Source organism: Aquarana catesbeiana, linkage group LG03 (genome assembly GCF_042186555.1).
Source record: "Aquarana catesbeiana isolate 2022-GZ linkage group LG03, ASM4218655v1, whole genome shotgun sequence".
Classification (NCBI taxonomy): domain Eukaryota; kingdom Metazoa; phylum Chordata; class Amphibia; order Anura; family Ranidae; genus Aquarana; species Aquarana catesbeiana.
Window position 1 is genome coordinate 96108516 of NC_133326.1, and position 24600 is coordinate 96133115.

General features: G+C 43.5%; 1 protein-coding gene across 3 annotated transcripts in view; it reads right to left on the reverse strand.

The window, feature by feature from the left end:
- Positions 1-24363, reverse strand: part of TARS3 (threonyl-tRNA synthetase 3) — a 100226-nt gene extending 75863 nt beyond the window's left edge. For all 3 annotated transcript variants that reach the window (XM_073618844.1, XM_073618843.1, XM_073618842.1), the window contains exon 1: positions 23971-24363. In XM_073618844.1, coding sequence (XP_073474945.1) covers positions 23971-24264 — 294 coding nt within the window. In that variant the 5' untranslated portion in view covers positions 24265-24363. The remainder of the gene's footprint in view (positions 1-23970) is intronic.
- Between the last annotated feature and the right edge of the window lie 237 nt (positions 24364-24600).

Here is a 24600-nt window from a genome sequence, read left to right on the forward strand (position 1 = left end):
CCAATACTCCAAGTTCCTGGAGATGCAAGTAGTTGCCATTGCTGGCTTAAGGTTGCCCATAATGGATTGCCAAGTCCGCTTGAGCTGTTGATCCATTTTTTTATCCATGGGGTCTTTTAAGATCCCCATGTCCTCAAATGCCAGATCAGTAGATCTTCATCAAAAGGGAACCTTCTCTTATGGGCCCTAGAGAAAAATGGTTTCCTATCAGGGTCAGCCCATTCCTTTCTGATTGTTTCAGAAATCACTGCATGGACTGGAAAGGTACGGGACTTAGACTCACTAAGCCCTGCATACATCTTGTCATGTAAAGACATCTCCTTATGCTCTTCCTCAAGGTCTAGAGTAGCATAAATAGCCTTTAAAAGGCCATCCACCTGATCCAAAGACAATTTATTCTTGGAAGACATATTTTCCAGCTCATCACCATCCTCATTCGATTCATTAGAATGGGATGGGGAAAGCCCTTCCCGGTTCAGAGGACCCATTTCTGCCTCTACTGCCGGGACTAACAGTGAGCCTTGAGAGGACTGTGAGGTAGTGGGCTGACTTGCAGATGGATAGGTGAGTGAGGATCTGAAGGATTGAATGGTAGCATCCAATTCCTTTTTAGCAGATGCGATTAGATCACTGCATGCGGAAGTGGTTTCTTCCCCCACCAAGGAGTCAATACATGCTTGACATAAAGCCTTTTTCCAGCCTTCATTTAACTTAATTTTGCATGAAGGACATTTCTTTCTAATCCCAGGGTCAGAGCTCTTGGCCTGCCATGATAAGGAAAAAAAGAGAGAGAAAACCATCTTTTAGAGTCAGCCTGATTACTCAAGATAGCTTTTCTCAATGTGCACCTGTGGTGAGCAATCAGACTCATGTGCCCTGACAGGCCCCTCCGCCACCAGAGGGAAAAAATACCCTCAAACTTCACTAACATTTAGAGAGAAGAGGGCTAGAGAGAGACCCCACAGTAAAGCTGAGCAGAAACTACAGTCTGCTCCTTACCTGGGCCTTGCTGGTGCCTGTTCCACTCGCTGCGGTTCCTGAATCCATGTTGAGGCAGCAGCGTGATGCCTGTGGCGAAAACGCCGGTTCCGGACTCCAATAGCACCTGTGCGCCGGACCGGAACCGGCAATAAATAGGCACCAGACCTATTCCTCCCTCCTCCCCCTGCGCTTCCGGCGGAAATGACGCCTGCTCCATGGATGCCGCCCCACTTCCGGATACCTCACATCCGGCGGATGCAGTCCTCTGACTGCCCTTCCCAAGATGGCGGCGGTGTCAGGGAAAAAACATGTGCAGGCAAGAAAAAAAACAAACAAAATTGCCTGACATGCCTGACGCCCCTGCCTGGGAGCAGCAATACCCGGAGCAGTCCTGGCTCTCCCCGAGCACTGACGAGGGAGAAGGAGCCCATCCACCCGGCACCCGTAAGCCTGTGGAAAATGGGAGGAATCGGCTCTCCTGAGGTAGGTAAAAAAATAGTGGAGTAGGGAGCCTGTTCTCTCAGGACAGAACCTTGAGAGCTCCAAACTCCCACATGTGTTCCCGCCGGAGGAAACACATAAACTGATGATAAGTGGGAAGGAGCCTCCTTTTAAAGTTTGGTGGAGGTGTGTTTCCTGTCAAGTGGGTGGAGCCACGCTCTCAAGGTGCTGTCCTGAAAGACGTTAGGGAAATATCATTAAAGAACACACACATTTGTTAATTATCATCTGGCAGTTGGTATTTTAGTAATATACAAAACAACAATAACGAGAACTCTAGAACACTAGAATATCTTCACAGTTTCACAAAATTTCTGTGTACATTGATTTACAGAACTATCTTCCTCTGGTGCAGTGGCATGTAAAAAAAAAAAAAAAAAAAAATTTGCAAACAAAGCCAAAAAAAAAAGCAAATTTTAAGTGATAAACATTTAAAACATTGGGGAAAATAACACATTTCTTTTGTGAATTGACTACTTTTAAGATAAATAACTCCTGTGGTATTTTAACTAAAAAATGTATTTGGTAATTATTTTTTTTCTTTTAGTGAATTGACCCCCTAAAAATTAAAAAAAAAAAAAAAAAAAAAAAAAAAAAAATTGTGGGTAGTGTTAGGGAACACTAAAACCCTCTGTCACATTAGGTTTGATTTACTAAAGGCAAATATTCTTTGCAAAGTGAAACGTCACCACATTTCACTACACCCTGGAGCAAATTCCCTTGCAAAGAGACCAGTCTATTTGCCTTTAGTAAATCAACCCCATTGGTTCTACTATAACCTTTAATACATATAGTGGAGACAATTAATTTGATCCCCTGCAGATTTTGAAAGTTTGCCCACTTATAAAGAAATTAAGCGGCTATAATTTTTATCGTAGGTGTATTTTAAATCATAGAGACAGAATAGCAACCAAAAATCCAGAAAAACACATAAAACAAATGCTATAAAATTAAGTTTGCAGTTCAGTGAGCAAAATAATTATTTGATCCCCAAGCAAAACATGACTTAGTACTCGGTGGAGAAACCCTTGTTGTCAAGCACAGAGGTAATACGTTTCTTGTAGTTGGTGACCAGGTTTGCAGACGTCTCAGGAGGGATTTTGGTCCACTCTTTACAGATCTTCTCTAAATCCTTAAGGTTTCTTGGCTGTCATTTGGCAACTTGAAGTTTCAGCTCCCTCCATAAAATATTGTATAGGATTAAGGTCTGGAGACTGGCTAGGCTGCTCCATGACCTTGCTGTGCTTCTTCTTAAGCCACTCCTTTCTTGCCTTGGTGGCAAGTTTTGGGTCATTGTCATTCTGGAAGACCCATTTACGACCCATCTTTAGTGTTCTGGCTGAGGGAAGAAGGATCTCAATCTGAGATTTTACAATACATGGCCCTGTCCATTTACCCCTCAATGCGGCAAAGTCGGCCTGTACCTTTAGCAGAGAAACAGCCCCAAAGCATCATGTTTCCACCTCTGTGCTTGACTGTAGAGATGGTGTTCTTAGGGTCATAGTCAGCATTTTTCTTCAACCCAACACAGCGAGTTGAGTTAATGCCAAAGAGATAAATTTTGGTCTCATCTGACCACTTTCTCACCAATCCTTCTCTGAATCATTCAGATGTCCATTGGCATGACTGTACATGTGCCTCCTTGAGGAGGGGGACTCACAGTGTTTGGAGGAAGAAAAATGCTGACTATGACCCTACAGTCAAGCATGGAGGTGGAAACATGATGCTTTGGGGCTGTTTCTCTGCTAAAGGTACAGACCGACTTTGCCGCATTAAGGGGCCAATGGATGGGGTCATGTATTGTAAAATCTTGGATGAAAACCTTCTTGCCGGCATCTTAAGTAAGGGAATCAGGAAGTGAAGCCTTGCGACTTCACAGCCTGTCTCCCTACTGCGCATGCGCGAGTCACGCTGCACATTCTGACTGGTCCATGCTGTATTCTGGGACCCGTGTGTCTCCCAGAAGACAGCGGGGGGGGCGAAGGAGGGCCCAGAAATGGCAAAGATTGCCGCAGTTCTGCGGCGATCTTTCGCAGGAAGTGGGAGCAAATACCTGTATTAGACAGGTATCTGCTCCCCTCTCCTCCCTGAAAAGTGCCAAATCTGACATCAAAGGGGGGGGGGGGGGGGTGGTAAGCAGAAGTTCCAAATTTTGGGTGGAACTCCGCTTTAAGATCATGGAGTGGCCTAGCCAGTCTCCAAACCTTAATCCTATAGAAAATTTATAGAGGGAGCTGAAGCTTCGAGTTAGTCATTTTTTGCTTGGGGGGGGGGGGGGGTCACATTTTTTTAATCAATGAACTGCAAATCAATTTAGAACATTTGTATGTTTTTTTTCTGGATTTTTGGTTGATATTCTGTCTCCATCATTTAAAATACACCTATGATCAAAATTAAAGACCCTTCATTTATTTATAAATGGACAAACTTACAAAATCTGCAGGGGATTAAATAATTATTTTCCCCACTGTACAAGCGCACTAGCAAAGTGCATTCCATTTGCTTTATCTTGGCAGAAATTTACTAAAGCTTGATGCACACAGAATCTGGTGCATTTCTACATAGAAACCAATCAGCTTCTAAGTTTTATTATCAAAGCTTAATTGAACAAGCGGAAATTAGAAGTTAGAAGCTGATTGGTTAGTATGCACAGCTACACATGATTCGGAGTGCTCCAGTTTTAGTAATTCTCCCCCATTATGTCTTTTTGGCTGACAGTATTCTGCACAGGTAGATTTTTTGCTCACATTCTGTCTTGATTACCAGAAAAAAACTAAGGAAATCAGTGGGAGCTCAATGGAAACACTGACCGCAACATAATACTGACCAAACGTTCTAACCCTTAAGCCAGCCATAGACTATTCAAAATATGTATGGGCAGGCTGAATGTACCCATGTTGAGTGATCGATCAACTTTGGCACCCGTTGGGAGAACACAATGGCTCTGCCTTCATGGGAGGGATTCCCCTGTCAACACTGCCTGGTTGCAGGAAAGAAATTTGCTCCATCCATGGCTGGCCTTAGTCATCACATAGGCTAAGCCACCTAGATAAAACCTATATGGTTTTCTAAATTTGCAACAGCAGTACTAAGCAAGAAAAATACTTTACATGTGTAAAGCAAGCTATAGCTACTGCCATATAAATATAAATGCATTTCTTTTTAACTAATAATTATGGATTAAAAATGGTATTTTATAAAAAGGTTTAAAAATGTAAACATTGATACCATGTATATATTTACACATACAGTGGCTTGCGAAAGTATTCGGCCCCCTTGAACTTTTCAACCTTTTGCCACATTTCAGGCTTCAAACATAAAGATATACAATTTTAATTTTTTGTGAAGAATCACCAACAAGTGGGACACAATTGTGAAGTGGAACGAAATCTATTGGATATTTTAAACTTTTTTAGCAATTAAAAAACTGAAAAGTGGTGCGTGCAAAATTATTCGGCCCCTTTACTTTCAGTGCAGCAAACTCACTCCAGAAGTTCAGCGAGGATCTCTGAATGATCCAATGTTGTCCTAAATGACTGATGGTGATAAATAGAATCCACCTGTGTGTAATCAAGTCTCTGTATAAATGCACCTGCTCTGTGATAGTCTCAGGGTTCTGTTGAAAGCGCAGAGAGCATCATGAAGACCAAGGAACACACCAGGCAGGTCCGTAATACTGTTGTGGAGAAGTTTAAAGCCGGATTTGGATACAAAAAGATTTCCCAAGCTTTAAACATCCCAAGGAGCACTGTGCAAGCGATCATTTTGAAATGGAAGGAGTATCAGACCACTGCAAATCTACCAAGACCTGGCTGTCCCTCTAAACTTTCAGCTCAGACAAGGAGAAGACTGATCAGAGATGCAGCCAAGAGGCCCATGATCACTCTGGATGAACTGCAGAGAACTACAGCTGAGGTGGGAGAGTCTGTCCATAGGACAACAATCAGTCGTACACTGCACAAATCTGGCCTTTATGGAAGAGTGGCAAGAAGAAAGCCATTTCTCAAAGATATCCATAAAAAGTCTCGTCTAAAGTTTGCCACAAGCCACCTGGGAGACACACCAAACATGTGGAAGAAGGTGCTCTGGTCCGATTAAACCAAAATCGAACTTTTTGGCCACAATGCAATACGATATGTTTGGCGTAAAAGCAACACAGCTCATCACACTCAACATGCCATCCCCACTGTCAAACATGGTGGTGGCAGCATCATGGTTTGGGCCTTCTTTTCTTCAGCAGGGACAGGGAAGATGGTTAAAATTGAGGGGAAGATGGATGCAGCCAAATACAGGACCATTCTGGATGAAAACCTGTTGGAGTCTGCAAAAGACCTGAAACTGGGACGGAGATTTATCTTCCAACAAGACAATGATCCCAAACATACAGCAAAATCTACAAAGGAATGGTTTACAAATAAACGTATCCAGGTGTTAGAATGGCCAAGTCAAAGTCCAGACCTGAATCCAATCGAGAATCTGTGGAAAGAGCTGAAAACTGCTGTTCACAAACGCTCTCCATCCAACCTCACTGAGCTCGAGCTGTTTTGCAAGGAAGAATGGGCAAGAATTTCAGTCTCTCGATGTGCAAAACTGATAGAGACATACCCCAAGCGACTTGCAGCTTTAATCGCAGCAAAAGGTGGCTCTACAAAGTATTAACGCATGGGGACCGAATAATTTTGCACGCCCCACTTTTCATTTTTTTATTAGTTAAAAAAGTTTCAAAAATCCAAAAGATTTCGTTCCACTTCACAATTGTGTCCCACTTGTTGATGATTCTTCACAAAAAATAAAAATTTTATATCTTTATGTTTGAAGCCTGAAATGTGGCAAAAGGTTGAAAAGTTCAAGGGGGACGAATACTTTCGCAAGCCACTGTATATTGTATATTAAAAAAACAAAAAAAAAAAACAAAAGTATTTTGGGAAAATGAGAGCAGAGAAATAGAGCTTTTCATTTTAAGTATGGTATGCCTATAGCAACCAGTTTCAAGCGGTCATCTCTAGGGCAGCTTAACTGCTTCAGCCCCAGAAGATTTTACCCCCTTCCTGACCAGAGCACTTTTTTGCAATTCGGCACTGCGTCGCTTTAACTGACAATTGAACGGTCGCGCGACGTTGCACCCAAACATAGTTGGCTTCTTTTTTTTCCCCACAAATAGAGCTTTCTTTTGGTGGTATTTGATTACCTTTTGCTCTATAAACAAAAAAAAAAAACAAAAAAAAAAAAAAAAAAAAAATGAGCGCCAAATTTTGAAAAACACCACAATATTTTTTACTTTTTGCTATAATAAATATCCCCCAAAAATACATAAAAACATTTTTTTTCCTCAGTTTGGGCCGATATGTATTCTTCTACATATTTTTTTGGGGGAAAAAAAAAAAACAAAAAACAAAAAAAACAAAACAAAACAAAACAATCGCAATAAGCGCATATTGATAGATTTGCGCAAAGGTTATAACGTCTACAAAATAAGGGATAGTTTAATGGCATTTTTATTATTAATTTCTTTTTTTTACTAGTAATGGCGGCGATCTGCGATTTTTATCGGGACTGCGACATTATGGTGGACACTGACAATTTTGACACATTTTTGGGACCATTGGGCATTTTTACAGCGATCAGTGCTATAAAAATGCATTAAATACTGTAAAAATGTCACTGGCAGTGAAGGGGTTAACCACTAGGGGGCGATCAAGGGGTTAATGTGTTCCCTAGTGTGTGTTCTAACTGAAGGGGGGAGGGGACTGTGTAGGGGAAGAGATAGATCGCTGTTCATACTCTATATGCACAGACAAACTCACTTCTCCCTTCAGAGAACCGGAAACTGTGTTTACACACACACACAGATCCCAGTTCTCTGTGTGCCCCCGAGCAATCGCGGGAGCCCGGCGGTGATCGCGACCGCCGGGCACTCGCATCGGCTCAGTGGAAGAGCAGGGGGCGCGCGCCCCTAGTGGCCACAGGGTGCAGTGACGTTACATAACGTCGTTTCGCCCAGCCGTGGCATTCTGCCGCAGTTCAACTGTGGCGGCTGGTCGGCAAGTGGTTAAAGTGGATGTAAACCCCAATTTTTTTTTTTTAAATTAAGTCTTGCACCTGTTACAGTAAAGGATTTCATGTCATCTGTGCCCAATCTTGCCACGAAGAGTTAATCCATTTCTGAGCAGTCCTGGTATCTTTTTTCAATGAGATAAAAACTGACACACAGAGAAATAGGAGTCAGTTCTTCTCCCTTGCTGTGAGTGACAGGTGATTTACATATCTCATGCAGGAGCCTGAGAGAGACATTCTGTGTACTTCAGATCCCTTCCTCCTTTCTTCTCCAGCTCTCCCAGGATTGGCTGCGCCACACCTTATCACAGGATTCTTTAAATTATGGCTCTCCAGCTGTTGCGGAACTACACATCCCATGAGGCATTGTAAAACTCTGACATTCACAGACATGACTAGGCATGATGGGAATTGTAGTTCCTGAACAACTGGAGGGCCGCAGTTTGACCTCTGCCTTGTGTTTCTGCATGCTGAAATCATGCGGTGACTTTTCTGGGTTTTGACTGGATGTTAGAGATCATAGCAAAAGTTCAGTGTAAGAAATACACAGGAGAAAATGCATTTTGACAAGGGGAGTGTAGAGGTGGGCGGGGAGTCTGACCACGACTCCACCCACCGAGTTTCGGACAACAGACCCACCCACAGAATCTGCAGTTTTTAGGGGGTCTCATAACGGACAGAGGGGAGACATTTAGCAGGTAAAGATACATGCAGGAGACATGTATATCCTTATAGATAACCCTTATGGCAGTAGTTTAGAAAGGATGAGAGTGGGTTTACGTCCACTTTAAACAATAGGTTATTAGTTGTTATTGGCAAGTTTATTATTCATTTTTACTTGTATTTATAAAATAAACCCCCCACCCCCTTCTGTCTTGTTTCTAGTTCACATAAAAAAATAAAATAAAAATAAAAAAGGAAGACAAAGGATCTGTCACCATTGTTAAGAATACCATTTTATTATCGGTTTCATCAAAATACATGGTGTCTCAGATTTGATAAAAGTCTTTTTCTTTTGGATTATGGGGCAAACCCCCTTTATCATAATTTAAGAATGCACATATCCATTTCTACACCCCCACCCATCACTTCCAGTGTAGATCATATTTAGCTATGCCTCCTCTGATACCTTAACTACACAGCCTTAGCCCAACATCTTCAGAAATATTCTGTACACGGGCCAAAGCCTCCACTCACGTCAATGGAAAGACTGTCAGAATGTGGCTAGGATTTCCATTGACAAAAATGGAGCCTTTACTCTTTACATCTCAGAGGGGCATGGTTGTAGCTATGTATGAGTTATGAATGTGCTAGAGCAGTGGTCGCCAACCTTTTGGACCTCTAAACTCATAATTTTGAATCCCTGCGGACCACTAACATGAATTTTACATGCCTTATACACACACACACACACACACACACACACACACACAATGCTCTGGCTCTCTGCCCCCTCCCCCTGGATCACACTGCTGCCTTTTACACACAGACTTATCACTGGATTTCATATCCTTATCCAGTTATGTGCTCAAGCTCGGTGCTACCTCCCACATTCTGTGGTCAGCCCAGCCCTGCAAATGACAGTTTCCCCCTTCACCCCCCCCCCCACTCTCTTACAGGAGCCGGAACAATGGGTATCAATACATACTTACAGTATTGATTGTCAGCGCGCATTGAGAACAACACTGGAAACATTGTGTGGTATACATCCACCACAATGTTGATTTGTGGCAGAACCCCTGGGAACCACCAAGATTTTCTTGTGGACCATTAGTGGCACAGACCACTGGTTGACGACCGCTGCTCCATGGGAGGTAAGGGGCAGAAGGGTTTAAATGTGCTTTCACATAAACCCATTTCACCAATTATGGGGGGGGGGTGAGGAATAATGATATGCAAAGAGCAGCAAAAACCCATAGCTACTTGCTCTAAGTGTAATTTATTTATTTATTTATTTATTTTAGGAACCAAGCAATTCAATACATATACTTTGGAACACATTTAGTATGGTGTGAAAGTTCTGGAGGATATTTTTTTTTTTAGTCCTGGTAAATTAAATAGATACATACTGAAACTCTGAAATGTACTATTATTTAAACTATATACAGAAATACTCAAGATTTCACTTCATGACATCCGTACTAATGCATTGCAATACAAGATCCCAGCCAGTCAGGTTCCACCTTTCATGGTAGAGCAGACAACAATGAATGGTGATCTTTGACTTGTTGCTATGGATTACTGTACACGGAGTAACAGTTTTGTCATGTTTATAATGCTCATATAGATCTTCATTACAGCAGTTTTCCCTTCATAAAATAAATATATATTCAGGTAAATATGACAATGTAATAGAAATTAGACCATGGCTCACAAAAAAAGAAAAAAGTGGATGATTATGCAGGAGGTGGGATTATGCAGGAGGTGTAAAAGTCAGCATCAGATCAGATCTGATGAATGAGATGGACTATGATGTGCTTGTCTGTAGAAAGGAGTTTTGGTGAATCTTTTAAAGGCTTCCAGGTTCCGTGAACATTTCATGTCATGAAGAAGAAGAGAGAGAGTTCCAAAAAATGTGTAAAGCACAAGAGAGATCACAATGGTATGAGAGAGGAGATGATCAGATAAGAGGTTAGAGAAGGTCATTTGCAAGGTGGAGGTTCCATTGGGTGGGACACCTGAGGATTAGGGAGAAGATATGAGGAAGGTTGTGGGACATTGAAGGTAGAATATATAACTGAATCATGTACTGTATGTATTATGAAGGTAGCATGGAGCCTGGCAGAAAAATACAATACTATGTTCTTACCTGCTGTTCCCATGGGCTTTAGCGCAATGGGAACTAGATCTAAAACTTCTACATCACCTTCAATGGCACCGTTTACAGCACAGTGCTATTCCATTTTGTGAAAATATACTGCATGGTGTGGTTTCAACACATATACAACAGAGCAGGCACATACAATAATAGAAGGTCTCTTTTCTCACAACTCCTACAATAAGATTAAAAATCTCAGGTCAATGGGAGTGGTATAGGACCTTTGTCCTGAATTGTCCCTGGCTAATTAAGAAGAGCAATATGGCAAGTACCTACCAGAATTTTTTTTGTTAGATCAACCAGCTCTTGCTTACTAGTAGGTAGGCACTCCAAGCTGACTACTAGAATAAACTGTTTGGATTCCCAAATTTTTATTAAACAAAATTAATTTAATGGGATTATACAAAGATACATATCTTTGGTCAGAAAATGTTGGCACATTGATAGCTATTGTTAGAGAACACTTAAAACTAATGCAGGAAATAAAATCACTTGAGTTAGTGTTGATTGGGGAGCCATTGTGTATTCCCGGCCAGGGGATGGGGGCTCCCAGCCAGGAAAGCAAACGTGGGGTTGATTTACTAAACTGGAGGGTGAAAAATCTGGGGCAGCACTGCATAGAAACCAGCTTCCAGGTTTTTTTTTTTTTTGCCAAAGCTAGAAGTGGTCGTAAACCTCAGTCATGCAATCTGAACAAAGCACACACAGTATATTTGTAGTGTTTACCTGTCTCTCGCCAAAGCTCAAATGCCCCGTACACACGGTCAGATTTTCCGACGGAAAATGTGCGATAGGACCTTGGTGTCGGAAATTCCGACCGTGTGTAGACTTCATCACACATTTTCCATCGGATTTTCCGACACACAAAGTTTGAGAGCAGGCTATAAAATTTTCCGACAACAAAATCAGTTGTCGGAATTTCCAATCGTGTGTACACAAATCCGACACACAAAGTGCCACGCATGCTCAGAATAAATAAAGAGATGAAAGCTATTGGCTACTGCCTGTTTATTATTATTATTATTATTATTCAGGATTTATACAGCGCCAACAGTTTACGCAGCGCTTTACAATATAAAAGGGAGACAATACAGTTATAATACAATACAATAGGATTAAGAGGGCCCTGCTCAGAAGAGCTTACAATCTAATAGGGTGGGGCAGGTGGTACAAAAGGTTGTAACTGTGGGGAATGAGCTGGTGGAAGTGGTAGGAGATTAGTTGGAGACATTATAGGCTTTCCTGAAGAGATGAGTTTTCAGGGATTGCCTGAAGGTAGCAAGAGTAGGGGATAGCCGGATAGATGGAGGTAGCGAGTTCCAGAGGATGGGAGAGGCTCTGGAGAAATCCTGGAGATGAGCATGGGAGGAGGAGATGAGAGAGCTTGAAAGCAGGAGGTCTTGAGAAGAGCGGAGAGGTCGATTTGGGCGATATTTGGAGACAAGATTAGTGATGTAGCTTGGGGCAGAGTTGTGAATGGCTTTGTATGTTATGGTTAGAATTTTGAATTTAATTCGCTGGGTGATTGGGAGCCAGTGTAGGGATTAAAGTAGAGGGTTGGCAGACACTGAGCAGTTGGTAAGGTGGATAAGTCTGGCAGCAGCATTCATGATAGACTGAAGAGGGGATAGCCTATGGAGAGGTAAGCCAATGAGAAGGGAGTAGCAATAGTCAAGGCGAGAGATAACAAGGGAGTGAATGAGGAGCTCGGTGGTTTCATTTGTTAAAAAAGGGCGAATTTTAGAGATGTTACGGAGGTGAATTCTACAAACTTTTGACAGCGATTGGATTTGAGGCTGAAATGACAAGTCAGAGTCTAGGATTACACCTAGTACCCTGGCGTGAGGGGAGGGACTGATGGTTGCATTGTTGATTTTGATGGAAAAGTCATGGAGGGGGGCACGGGCGGGGGGGGAATATTAATAGCTCAGTTTTAGAGAGATTTAGTTTAAGGAAGTGGTGCGACATCCATGCTGATATGTCAGTTAGTAAGTTAGTAATGCGAGAGGAGACTGAAGGAGTGAGGTGAGGAGTAGACAGATAGATTTGGGTGTCATCAGCGTATAAATGGTATTGGAAGCCGTGGGCAGTTATTAAGTGACCGAGGGAGGAGGTGTAGATAGAGAAGAGAAGGGGTCCAAGAACCGAGCCTTGGGGGACCCCCACAGAAAGGGGCAATGGAGAGGAGGAGACAGAGTTGTAGGTGACACTGAAGGAGCGCTGTGATAAATAGCCAGAGAACCAGGATAGAGCAGAATCTCGGAGGCCAAGGGAATGTAGTTTATTGAGAAGGAGCGGGTGGTCAACAGTATCAAAGGCCGCAGAGAGGTCAAGTAGTAGGAGTATGGAGTACTGGCTGTTGGTTTTAGCAGTTAGTAAATCGTTAGTGAGTTTTAGTAAGGTAGTTTCCGTGGAGTGCTGCGAGCGAAAGCCAGACTGTAAGGGGTCAAGAAGATTATTTTTATTGAGGTAGGAGCTAAGACGGTTGTAGACTAAGCGTTCTAGAAGTTTAGAGGTGAATGAGGTGTTTATAGTCCCGACGTACGTGTTTTACGTCACCACGTTCAGAACGATCAGATTTTCCGACAACTTTGTGTGACCATGTGTATGCAAGACAAGTTTGAGCCAACATCCGTCTGAAAAAATCCTAGGATTATGTTGTCGGAATGTCCGACCGTGTGTACGGGGCATAAGTGTGGTTTCGCTCTGGTGCTTTGTTCCTCTGTTATCAGCACGAGTCACTTCTAGCAAGTTGTCCTGACACCAGAGATAAAATGGTTGCAGGGGAGGAGAGCTCAGCACACAGCTTGTGTATTCACAACACAGCTCTGTGCGGTTCCTTCGTTCCTGGGCCCTGTGTGAAGGTGGGGAGGGGGGTGCCCCTTTCCTCCAATCAGCTCTCACACACTGTACAAGAGCTTTGACTGCAGCTCCCCGCCCCCTCCTCTGCTACTGATAGATTCAGAAGAATTTCATCTAAATTCAGCACTTTGAATGGATGTAGAAAAGAGAAGATTGCAGATAAACAAGTAAAACGTTATGTAGGAGGATTGGTTTCTTCTTTGTATATCATCTGAGGCCAGTCACTTCACTGGGTATATGAGAGGGTTTACAACCACTTTAATTGAACAAGCTGAGATTAGAAGCCGATTGGCTGAATGCACAGCTGCACCAGATTTTGCACTCTGTTTTAGTAACCCAACCCCACATTGATTATTGCTAGCAGCTATATTCGCTGGCAATAATTGCATGGAAAATCTGACAAGCTGGCTGTACCCAAGTTTACTGATAGATCAACTTGGGTGCAATCAGCCTCCCCATACATGGTTCAAATCTTGGGCAGTCCCTGCTGAATGGCCTATGGCAGGCATAGAGTGGTTCTAAAGCCTAAACATTTTTTTACCTTAATACATTCCTTGCATTAAGGTAAAAAATGTTTAGGCATTAATTTTGCCCCTCCCCTCCAATACTTACCTGAGCCCTCATTCAATCCAGCGCTGTGCACGTCTGGAACCCTACTGCGCATGCGCGAGGCCCCGCTCCTCTCTCCTACTGGCCCGGCGACAGGGAGAGGAGGAGGGAGCCCCGTGGTGATGTCACGGGCCGCGCCCCGGACTCCCGAAAGTGGGAACAGGATACCTGTCAAAGACAGGTATCCTGTCCCCCCCTCCCCCCCCGAAAGGTGCCAATTGTGGCACCGGAGGGGGAGAGGAAACAAATGAGCGGAAGTTCCACTTTTGGGTGGAACTCCGCTTTAAAGTGTTACTAAACCCAGGATTTACTATATCTGGTCTCCCACGGTACACAGAACATGGAAATGCAATTATTTTAGTAAATATAAACTGCTAAATACCATTTCTCATCAGCAGTATATAGCAGTCTTGTGACTTCTATTAGTTCCTGGTAAAGCTTGTATGTGGAGTTTTCATACTGCACTGAGCTGTCCTATCAGGATCCAGGACCTGACCCTCTGTCTGGACAGTACTGATTGGCTGATCACATGCACCCTCCCAAGAAAACAAAAAACCTCTCTAGCAATACACACCAAACTGACCATGTGCAGCCTGACTCCAAAGGCTCTGTCTTATCCGGACCTGTTCTGGAGTCAGTGGAAAAAGAGGAGGATCTGCGCATACAGGATCAAACACCCTTTTTAGACAATGCAGAGGATTAACCCCTAAGGTTCCACATTGAGTATAACACGCATGGTTTACTTTTTTCCCCATAAAAATAATAAACTTGTTATACTTACCTGCTCTGTTGCAGTGGATTTGCACAGAGCAGCCTGGATCCTTCTCTTCTCGGATCCCTCTTCTGTGATCCTGGCCCCTCCCTCCTGTTCAGTGCCCCCACAGCAAGCAGCTTGCTATGGGGGCACCCGAGCCAAGTCACAGCTCCCTTTTTCCATTCAGACACGGAGCCCCAACCTGGCCCCACCCCCTCTCTTCCTCGATTGACTAGCTGACTTTGATTGACAGCAGCGGGAGCCAAATCAGGAAGGAGAATCTCGAATGGGTGATACACTTGTGGACATCGCTGGATAGAGAGGGACCTCAGGCAAGTATTAGGGGGGCTGAGGAGAGCTGCTGCATACAGAAGGCTTTTTATCTTAATGAATAGAATGCATTAAGAGAAAAACCTTCTGCTTTTACAACCCCTTTAAGTGGGCCATACATGGTTAGAACTTTGATCGAAAACAGACAAATCAATACATTTTCCAATAGCCAATAGGGACAATTTAGTGATTGTTTTGAATCGTGGTGATGAGAAAAAGGCAAAGGATACAAAATGTTCTTGTTTATTACCTGAACAAACAAAATTATAATTGTGGTTTCCATTTGGGAAAAATCATACTTCTTGTAATGTGCATTTGTTGGGTAAAGATTAATCCGGAAACAGAACTTTGTCTGTAATGAACATGTTTTGTTTGTATAAGATATATACTGTATGGCAGGTGATAGGGTCAAACATCAACATTACATCACTTCCATGCATACCAAAATGGAAAGTTAATGATCAATCGTACAGTATTGTGTACAAAGTAATGAGCACCGGCAGGGGTGTGTTGCATTGACACTCATTTTATGTGCATTAGCACGTTGCAGTGACATTATTTTCAATGGCACCCCAATGCACTAAGGAAACGCAGCTCAATCGCAGTGCATCACAATGTATGGTAACACAGTACTGTGGATAGTGGTGCGTTACTTGCAGCATTGCTGCATGTGTTTTTGGTCTGTTGCTGTGCATTGACAGCTTTTTAAAAATAATTGGACTGCCTTGCACAGGTATGGAGAAGTACAAATCCAGCCGAACACTAGATGCCATCGGACAAGCAATATTTGCTAAGATTCAGATTCAAAAAATTATTAACTATTATATTATTGATATACACAACGAAATACACTGGGTGGTACCTGGTATATTTATTACCAGCTAAACAGCCATTGGCAGGTACAGGTGAATGGGGTTTGTTAGGCCCCTTTCATACTAGCTAAGCCTGCCAGCAGATCTACCTGCTTAGCAAGGGATCTCTCCGCTGATCCCCACTGAGCATGGCGATGACAGGTCCACGTCCGCTGCCCTCTATGGACGGCTGGATGTAAATGGACAGCCTGTTGTCAGACACGCTCTACTGATCATTGCTCTTGCTCCCTGAGCAGCACCATTAGGACCATCATACACATTACAATCTAAATCTACAATCGATTTATGTAAATGGGGATCTACCTAATCTATCCAATCAGGTGGGCCATTGCATTGCCATTGCATCAGGGGTTTCCAAATTATGGCCCGTGGGCAACCAGCAGCTTCAGGATTTTACCTGGCCTGCAGCTGATGCAGAGTCTCTGCTTTTCCCCCTGTCCCTCAAAAAGTAACTGATATAAAGCGAGACCCTGATAGGGACAGTGATGTAAGGGGAGCCTTATATAGAAGATACTGATGGAGACCCTCATGTAAGGAGGGGACGGACTGCGATGGACACATTGATGTAAGGGGGACCCTGATGGCGACATTGATTTAAGTACAGACTCTGATGGGGACACTGATGTAAGGGCGGACTTTTCTTTGTTTCACTAAAATCTTCTCTTATGTTCTGAATCATATTTTGCTGATTGCAAAAGCGATACAAGTACAATGTATTTTTTCATTTACATTTTATTCATTCATAAAAAAAAAATTAGCCAAAAAATGCTCCGCCATCCATCTGCATGACTTTCTCAGTTCCAATGAGCGTTGTCAACCTTTGTACAGCCAAAAAAAAAAAAATACTTTGGCACAAAAACATTTGTAAGATTAAATTGGGTGGCCCTTGTGCTGGAAAGTTTGGAGATCCCTTCACTACATGATAAAAGTAAATTGTACGATCAGATTGTAACACGTGTGGTGATCTTTAGGCAATTGGCAGTGTTCAGGGGGACATGCTGGGAAACTGGTATGAGACTCTATGTTTTTTGTTTTACTCTTGCTGCAGCACTTACAAAAAAAATAAGCATATGCAGCATATTTTTACTATACTGTATATATGCAACCTGACTTCAGTAATAAATTCTGAGTGTTCAGTCGGACTTTAAAATGGAAGTAAAGCCTGTTTAAAATGTGCTGACAGGTAGGCTTTTACGACTAGGGATGGTCCCGATGTTCGTTTGTTCGTAGAACAAACATACATATGGGATGCTCCCAGCAAGTTCGCCCACCGCCGAGCACCCCATAATGCACTGTGAGATCGCAGTGCATTGATGGCTGCTGATTGGCCAAAGCATGCACCTGACCTGCATGCTTTGGCCAATCAAAGCGCAATGTGCTGTGAGAGCCATGATTGTGGCAGGGTGCCTTTGGCCAATCATGGCTCAGGGGCTAAGTCCATGCCCCATACTATATAAAGCTGCTGCTTACACAGTGGCAGTATATAGTGAATGAATAGAGATTAGGCAGGTAGTGTATAGTACAGTCCGGATAGATAGATAGATAGATAGATAGATAGATAGATAGATAGATAGATAGATAGATAGATAGATTTCAGAGTATATAGTGTTATATATAAAAATTTTCAAGGAAAAAAAAAAGTCATTGGGACCCCCCATCCCAAAATCCATACCAGGCCCTTTGGGTCTGGTATAGATTTTAACAAGGGGGCCCCAAGATTCCCCCCCCATGTTAATGGGTATCAGGTACATTGTACCCCTAACCATTCACCAAAAAAAGCGTTAAAAAGTAAAAATCACAACAGACAGTTTGACAATTCCTTTATTAAAAAAATATATAAAATAAGTGACCCGCGATATCCATCCATCCTCAATCACGCCGCTTGACGGACCCGAAAAATAGAAACATTTTTTAAAAAGCTCCACCTTCAATGGGAGGCCTCCCTGCGACTACTGTCTCTTGGCTTTGACAGCTGTTGTATAGGCGGGGCCACCTGGTGATGTAACTGAGTGACCCCGCCCACCTTCTGACGTCATGTGATGTCAGAGGGGGCGGGTCATCAGGTTACATCAGCAGGCAGCCGAGCCCTTGCCCATATAAGAGCTATCAAAGCGAAAAAATAGCAGTCGACGGGAGGTTTCCTATTAAAGGCGGAGCTTTTTAATTTTTTTTCTATTTTTTGGGTCTGTCGGGCGGCGTGATTGAAGATGAATGGATATCGCGGGACATTTATTTTATTTTTTTTAAATAAAGGAATTGACAAAAACTGTCTGTTGTGGTTTTTACTTTTTAAAACTTTGTTTGGTGAATGGGTAGGGATACAATGTACCTGATACCCATTCACATAGGGGAGGGGGGCTTCCAGACTAAAGGGGGCTTCCAGATTCCGATAGGCCCCCCACCCGCAGACCCCGACAAGCAATGGCCAGAAAAAACTGCTCCTGAAAAAACTATTGTTTTAAAAACTTTTTTTTGCATTGATACATGTCCCCTGGGGCAGTACTCAGGTCCCCAAACACTTTTTATGGCAATAACTTGCATATAAGCCTTTAAAATTAGCACTTTTGATTTTTCATGTTCGTGTCCCATAGACTTTAATAGGGTTCGCATGTTTGGTAGAACTTTTTGCCTGTTCTGGTGCGAACCAAACCGGGGGGTGTTTGGCCCATCCCTATTTATGGCAGAACAAACTGTATGTCTCGTCTCTCATAGATATTTCTAGCTCAGTGTACAGTCTTGGCACCATTCCATGCCGTGATGAAGTACCTCCTGTGCGCATGTGGCAGAGCTACGTCATCCCAGCCCTGACAATCTAGATTTCAATGACTCAATCCAGAATAAGATAAGACTTGGAGAAGATGGAAGCACCAATGAATTGCCACAGTACATACATCACAGCGCTAGAAGGGAGGCAAGTGTGCTATAATGTGCCAATTTGCTGAGCATACAGTATCTCACAAAAGTGAGTACACCCCTCATATTTTTGTAAACATTTTATTATATCTTTTCATGTGACACACTGAAGAAAATCACACTTCGCTACAATGTAAAGTAGTGAGTGTATAACTTGTATAACAGTGTAAATTTGCCCTCAAAATAACACACAGCCATTAATGTCTAAACTGCTGGCAACAAAAGTGAGTACACCCCCTAAGTGAAAATGTCCAAATTGGGCCCAATTAGCCATTTTCCCTCCCCGATGTCATGTGACTCATTAGTGTTACAAGGTCTCAGCCATGAATGGGGAGCAGGTGTGTTAAATTTGGTGTTATCGCTCTCACTCTTACTGGTCACTAGAAGTTCAACATGGCACCTCATGGCAAAGAACTCTCTGAGTATCTGACAAAAAAAGAATTGTTGCTCTACATAAAGATGACCTAGGCTATAAAGAGATTGCCAAGACCCTGAAACTGAGCTGCAACATGGTAGCCAAGACCATACAGCAGTTTAACAGGACAGGTTCCACTCAGAACAGGCCTCGCCATGATCAACCAAAGGAGTTGAGTGCACGTGCTCAGCGTCAAATCCAGAGGTTGTCTTTGGGAAATAGACGTATGAGTGCTGCCAGCATTGCTGCAGAGGTTGAAGGGGTGGGGGGGGGTCAGCCTGTCAGTGCTCAGACCATACGCTGCACACTGCATCAAATTGGTCTGCATTGCTGTCATCCCAAAAAGAAGCCTCTTCTAAACATGATGCACAAGAAAGCCTGCAAACAGTTTGCTGAAGAACTGGTCACTGGAAGTTCAACATGGCACCTCATGGCAAAAAACTCTGAGGATCAAATAAAAAGAATTGTTGCTCTACATAAAGATGGCCTAGGCTATAAGAAGATTGGTATGACCCTGAAACTGAGCTGCAGCACGGTGGCCAAGACCATACAGCTGTTTAACAGGACAGGTTCCACTCAGAACAGGCCTCGCCATGGTCAACCAACGAAGTTGAGTGCACATGCTCAGCGTCATATCCAGAGGTTGTCTTTGGGAAATAGACGTATGAGTGCTGCCAACACTTCTGCAGAGGTTGAAGGGGTGTGGGGGGGGTCAGCCTGTCAGTGCTCAGACCATACACCGCACGCTGCATCAAATTGGTCTGCAGAAGGAAGCCTCTTCTAAAAGGTGATGTACAAGAAAGCCCGCAAACAGTTTGCCGAAGACAAGCAGACTAATGACATAGATTACTGGAACCATGTCCTGTGGTCCAATGAGCCCAAGATAAACTTATTTGGTTCAGATGGTGTCAAGCGTATGTGGCAGCAACCAGGTGAAGAGTACAAAGACAAGTGTGTCTTGCCTACAGTCAAGTATGGTGGTGGGATTGTCTTGGTCTGGGGCTGCATGAGTGCTGCCGGCACTGGGGAGTTACAGTTCATTGAGGGAACCATGAACACCAACATGTACTGTGACATACTGAAGCAGAGCATGATCCCCTCCCTTCGGAGACTGGGCTGCAGGGCAGTATTCCAACATGATAACAACCCCAAAACACACCTCCAAAACGACCACTGCCTTGCTAAAGAAGCTGAGGGTAAAGGTGATTGACTGGCCAAGCGTGTCTCCATGTCTCCAGACCTAAACCCTATTGAGCATCTGTGGGGCATCCTCAAACAGAAGATGGAGGAGCGCAAGGTCTCTAACATCCACCAGCTCCGTGATGTCTTCATGTCTGTGAAGCTCTGGTGACCTCTATGCCCAAGAGGGTTAAGGCAGTGCTTGAATATAATGGTGGCCACACAAAATGTTGACACTTTGTGCCCAATTTACACATTTTCACTTAGGGGTGTACTCACTTTTGTTGCCAGCGGGTTAGACATTAATGGCTGTGTGTCGAGTTATTTTGAGGAGACAGCAAATGTACACTGTTATACAAGTTGTACACTCACTACTTTACATTGTAGCAAAATGTAAGTTCTCAGTGTTGTCACATGAAAACATAATAAAAAATTTACAAAAATTTGAGGGCTGTACTCACTTTTGTTGCCAGCGGTTTAGAGGGGGTGTACTCACTTTTGTGAGACACGTACATTTTGGCAACAAGCTCCGGGGGCCCAAATTTAGCATTTTCTATTGCAGTTTACTTCCAATGTTAAAGTGTGTCTATGTGACATCTATGTACGTAGCAGAAGGCAAGTGCTAGGAGCTCATTTAGGGGCTGTAGCAACTGGCTTTGGCCTTAAAAATGCAACTCAGCATCAGTTTGCAATGCACTTGTGATCTTTCAGAATTTACTGATTGGTGCATTTGATGGCCTTCTGACTTTAAAAGTGGTTGAAAACCTCCTGCATGAAATATGAACAAAACATGTCCCTCCCCAGTGTGTGCTTGTCTCAATTAAAGAGGAAGTAAACCCTGATAAGTTTTCTTGACACCAAGAGGTAAAAAAGGTGACAGGGGAGGGACCTCCAGCACACAGCATGCAATTGACAGTCTCAGCTATAGTCCTGTGTGAAGGGGGGAGAGTTCCTTCACACCAATCAGCTCTCAGCATTCCTCACTGAGTGCAACTTCCTGCCTCCTGCTTTCTGGAAGCTCAGACAAGCTAGCTAAATTCTGCACTTTGAACAGATGTAGAGAAGAGAAGACTGTAGATAAACTGGTAAAACTTATATAGGAAAATTTGTGTTGTATCGCCAGCCACATCACTGGGTGTATGGAAGGGTTTACAACCACTTCAGTCTGTTTTAGCATCCCATAAATTTGTAAGTGGAGAGAAGCCACCTGTCCAAAGTTAGGTCCCATGTGATGTTATAGAGTAATGCTGGCTTCACATTTGTGTGTTGTGCATTTTAGCATGCTTTGCTGCAACGTACCTAAATGCACAGTACTATGTGTATTGCTATTCATTTAAAATGGCACTCCAATGCACACATGCAATAGCTCCCAACACACATGTGCTATAGTGCTTTGACGCGCTGGGTTGCTTAAAACAAATACAGTTTTCTTGTGTCAGTTCATTCAAAATGGATGGGCTGCCTTAAGGCTTCACTCATCCCTGTGATTACATGGCAAATTCCTGCAGAAGGAAATCACAGCTGTGTCCCAGTACAAAGCAATGACAGGCTAAATGCGGCCATACAAGAATAAAAATTCAGCCCGTTCACCAGAGACCTATGTATGGGCAGGTCAGTTGTACAGAATTCAATCTACAATCGACTTCTGGACATCCAGCCTGACGGGTTTTTCCTGAACTATAACTGCCGACTATAGTTGGCAGCACTGATCAGTGCGTTCTGACAGTGGGGATAGATCCCCAGCGGGAGTGATTCGCCCATCTACCTTGAATGTGTGGATGAAGGAATCATGTAATTTTTTTTTTTTGTGCAACTGCTGCTGGTATGTATGTCCAGCTTAAAGGGTAAGTTCGCCTTTAGTAGCATGTTGTATGTTACACCCATATTCAGGGTGTAATATTTAAGATGTTACTAAAAAGCTTGCTCGCACCCCTACCTGTTGCTCCATTGGGCGGGGGATCCTCTCCCTGTATCTGCTGTCACGATTTAATGTCATTCATTCACAGAGTTCCATGAATGAATGAACTACAAGTCCTGTCTGCCACCGCCATTGAGTGCTCTAGTAATTCATCGATTCCTCCTGGACAGTAACTGTTTGCCCATGTGGAAGATATGAGCAGAGCAGACAGCTGTACTGAGAGTCTGCAGGAACCTGTTATTGTACCCGGGATCTGCTGATCGAGGCTGCAATGCTCTGCAGGATCCTAAGAATAAATACATTTTTTTTACCTGCAAAAAAAATAAAAAAATGTATGTATATATAATTTTTTGTTTAATTTATTTTAATGTTGTACTTATCCTTTAACAGGAGCCATGGCTGCCTGCCCTCTGCTTGTATGTATGCTGACATCCAACAATTACCTGAGATCAGGAACGCATAATTGGTCCTGAATGCAATCTGTCTGTGTCCAGGGCCAGTCATCTGTCCCTAACAGCTTTAACCACTACAGATGGAGATATACGGATACATGCAGACAACTGCTGCTCCTATCAGCCTGTCATTGCTTTGAGCGGCTGTTCACACACATTTGTGATTTCTGCTGCATGAATTTGCAGGTGTCAGTGTGGCCTAAAGCATTGTGTACCCACAAAAGGAACCCTCTAGGAAAACCCGGCTTTTATATGGCAATTGTACTGAGCAGTTGGTACAAAGCCTGCATCTTTAGGGTATGGCAGTCACATTGCATTGCAGGAATACATGTTTACTGGCCATTTTTGGCTGCATGGACAAGGCCTTATAACCAAGGTTACACCACGATCGGTGCTGATACTAAAAATTTAAGTACTTGTAGTCATGCAAATGCTCCAATACCTGAAACTAGAGCTGGGGTTGGGCATGTTTGACATCTCACATGCCCGATCCCGCCAGGAAGCCGACACTACACACCGGTAATCACAGGCAGCGAGGCATTTCCAGGTCTGTGCAGCTGCGGATCGGGAAATGTCTCACTGCCTGTGATTAGCGCTGTGCAGTGTCAGCTTCCTGGCGGGATCTCGAGCACGCCCGAGCCCATCTCTACCTGAAACCAATACCTTTGTTGAATGGGCTTGAATCGCATGTGATTTGAACAGGAATACGGTGTGATTCCTGTCCGAATCACAGGCAGTTCTCTGCACCACTCTGATTTGAACTCAGGCTTGTCATAGCGACTTCAGAATGGGTTCACACAGGAGTGGTGTGGGGAACCACATGTGATTCAGACAAAAATCGCACCGCATTCCTGTTCAAATCACATGCAATTTTTTTGCAGTACGATTTGAGCCCCTTCATTATGTATGGGCTCAAATCGCACCACAAAAGGGATCAGTACTGGGTATCGGCGCGTACTTGTGTACAAGTATCAGTACACAGCGTTAAAAAAAAAAAAAAAAAAAAACAGTATTGGTGTAACCCTACTTATAACGTGAGTCGACAGTAACCCTTATAAATATGTAAGTCTTAGTACAATCACGTATTTCGATCTAGTCCCAGTAATACAGCTCTGCTCCCTCTCCTTTGTGCCATTTAGGGAAGACAACAAAGAGACACATTCAGTAAGCATTGTCATGGTGTGAAAAGGATAACGGCTTCGCCGGTACCCCCTGAGGCCTGGGGTTATAGGTCATTGTGAGGATCTCCTCCGCTCACGTGTCAGACAATACGATAGGATATGGATTATTGGGGGGAGTCATTGGTTCTCACCTGTCCCTGACATACACTCTGCTCTCCCTTCTCCTCCTCCTGAGGCCTGGTCTCCTCTCCTCCTGGACTGTCCCCTGGCCTTCCTCTCTCCTGCTCCTCTTTCAGGCTCCTCTGTAGATGGGCCACTCTATACTTCAGCTTCTCATTCTCAGCCCGGAGCTCCAATAATTCTGGGCTGGGGTCAATTTCCACAGTGCCCTGCGTGCCCAGATCCACAAGTCGGCCGATCTCATCACTCAGCCAGCGGATTTCTTGCTCCTGGTTGGTCAACCGGTCTGCAATCTGGACAGCCATGTTCCAATGTGCACACACAGAGAGACAGTGACAGCTGCAGGCCCTTTGTTACAAGAAACATGGCATACCCAACACCCCTTTAGATGTACATGCTGCTTGCTTTATCCTTACTGGCCATTGGGTGGTGCAGATTTTGGCTGTGTATATAAACTGACAAACAGTATACCTCCCAACCTTCTGAGATGTGAAAGGAGGCCTTTTTGCACAGAATATTTAGGCAAAGTGCAATCACTCAGTTACATAGACTATCTGCAATTAAAGCATGTCTCATTCTTTTGATAAAAAAAAAAGTAAAATAATTTTTCCTGTAACTATGGCTTAGCCATTAGGCGGGCC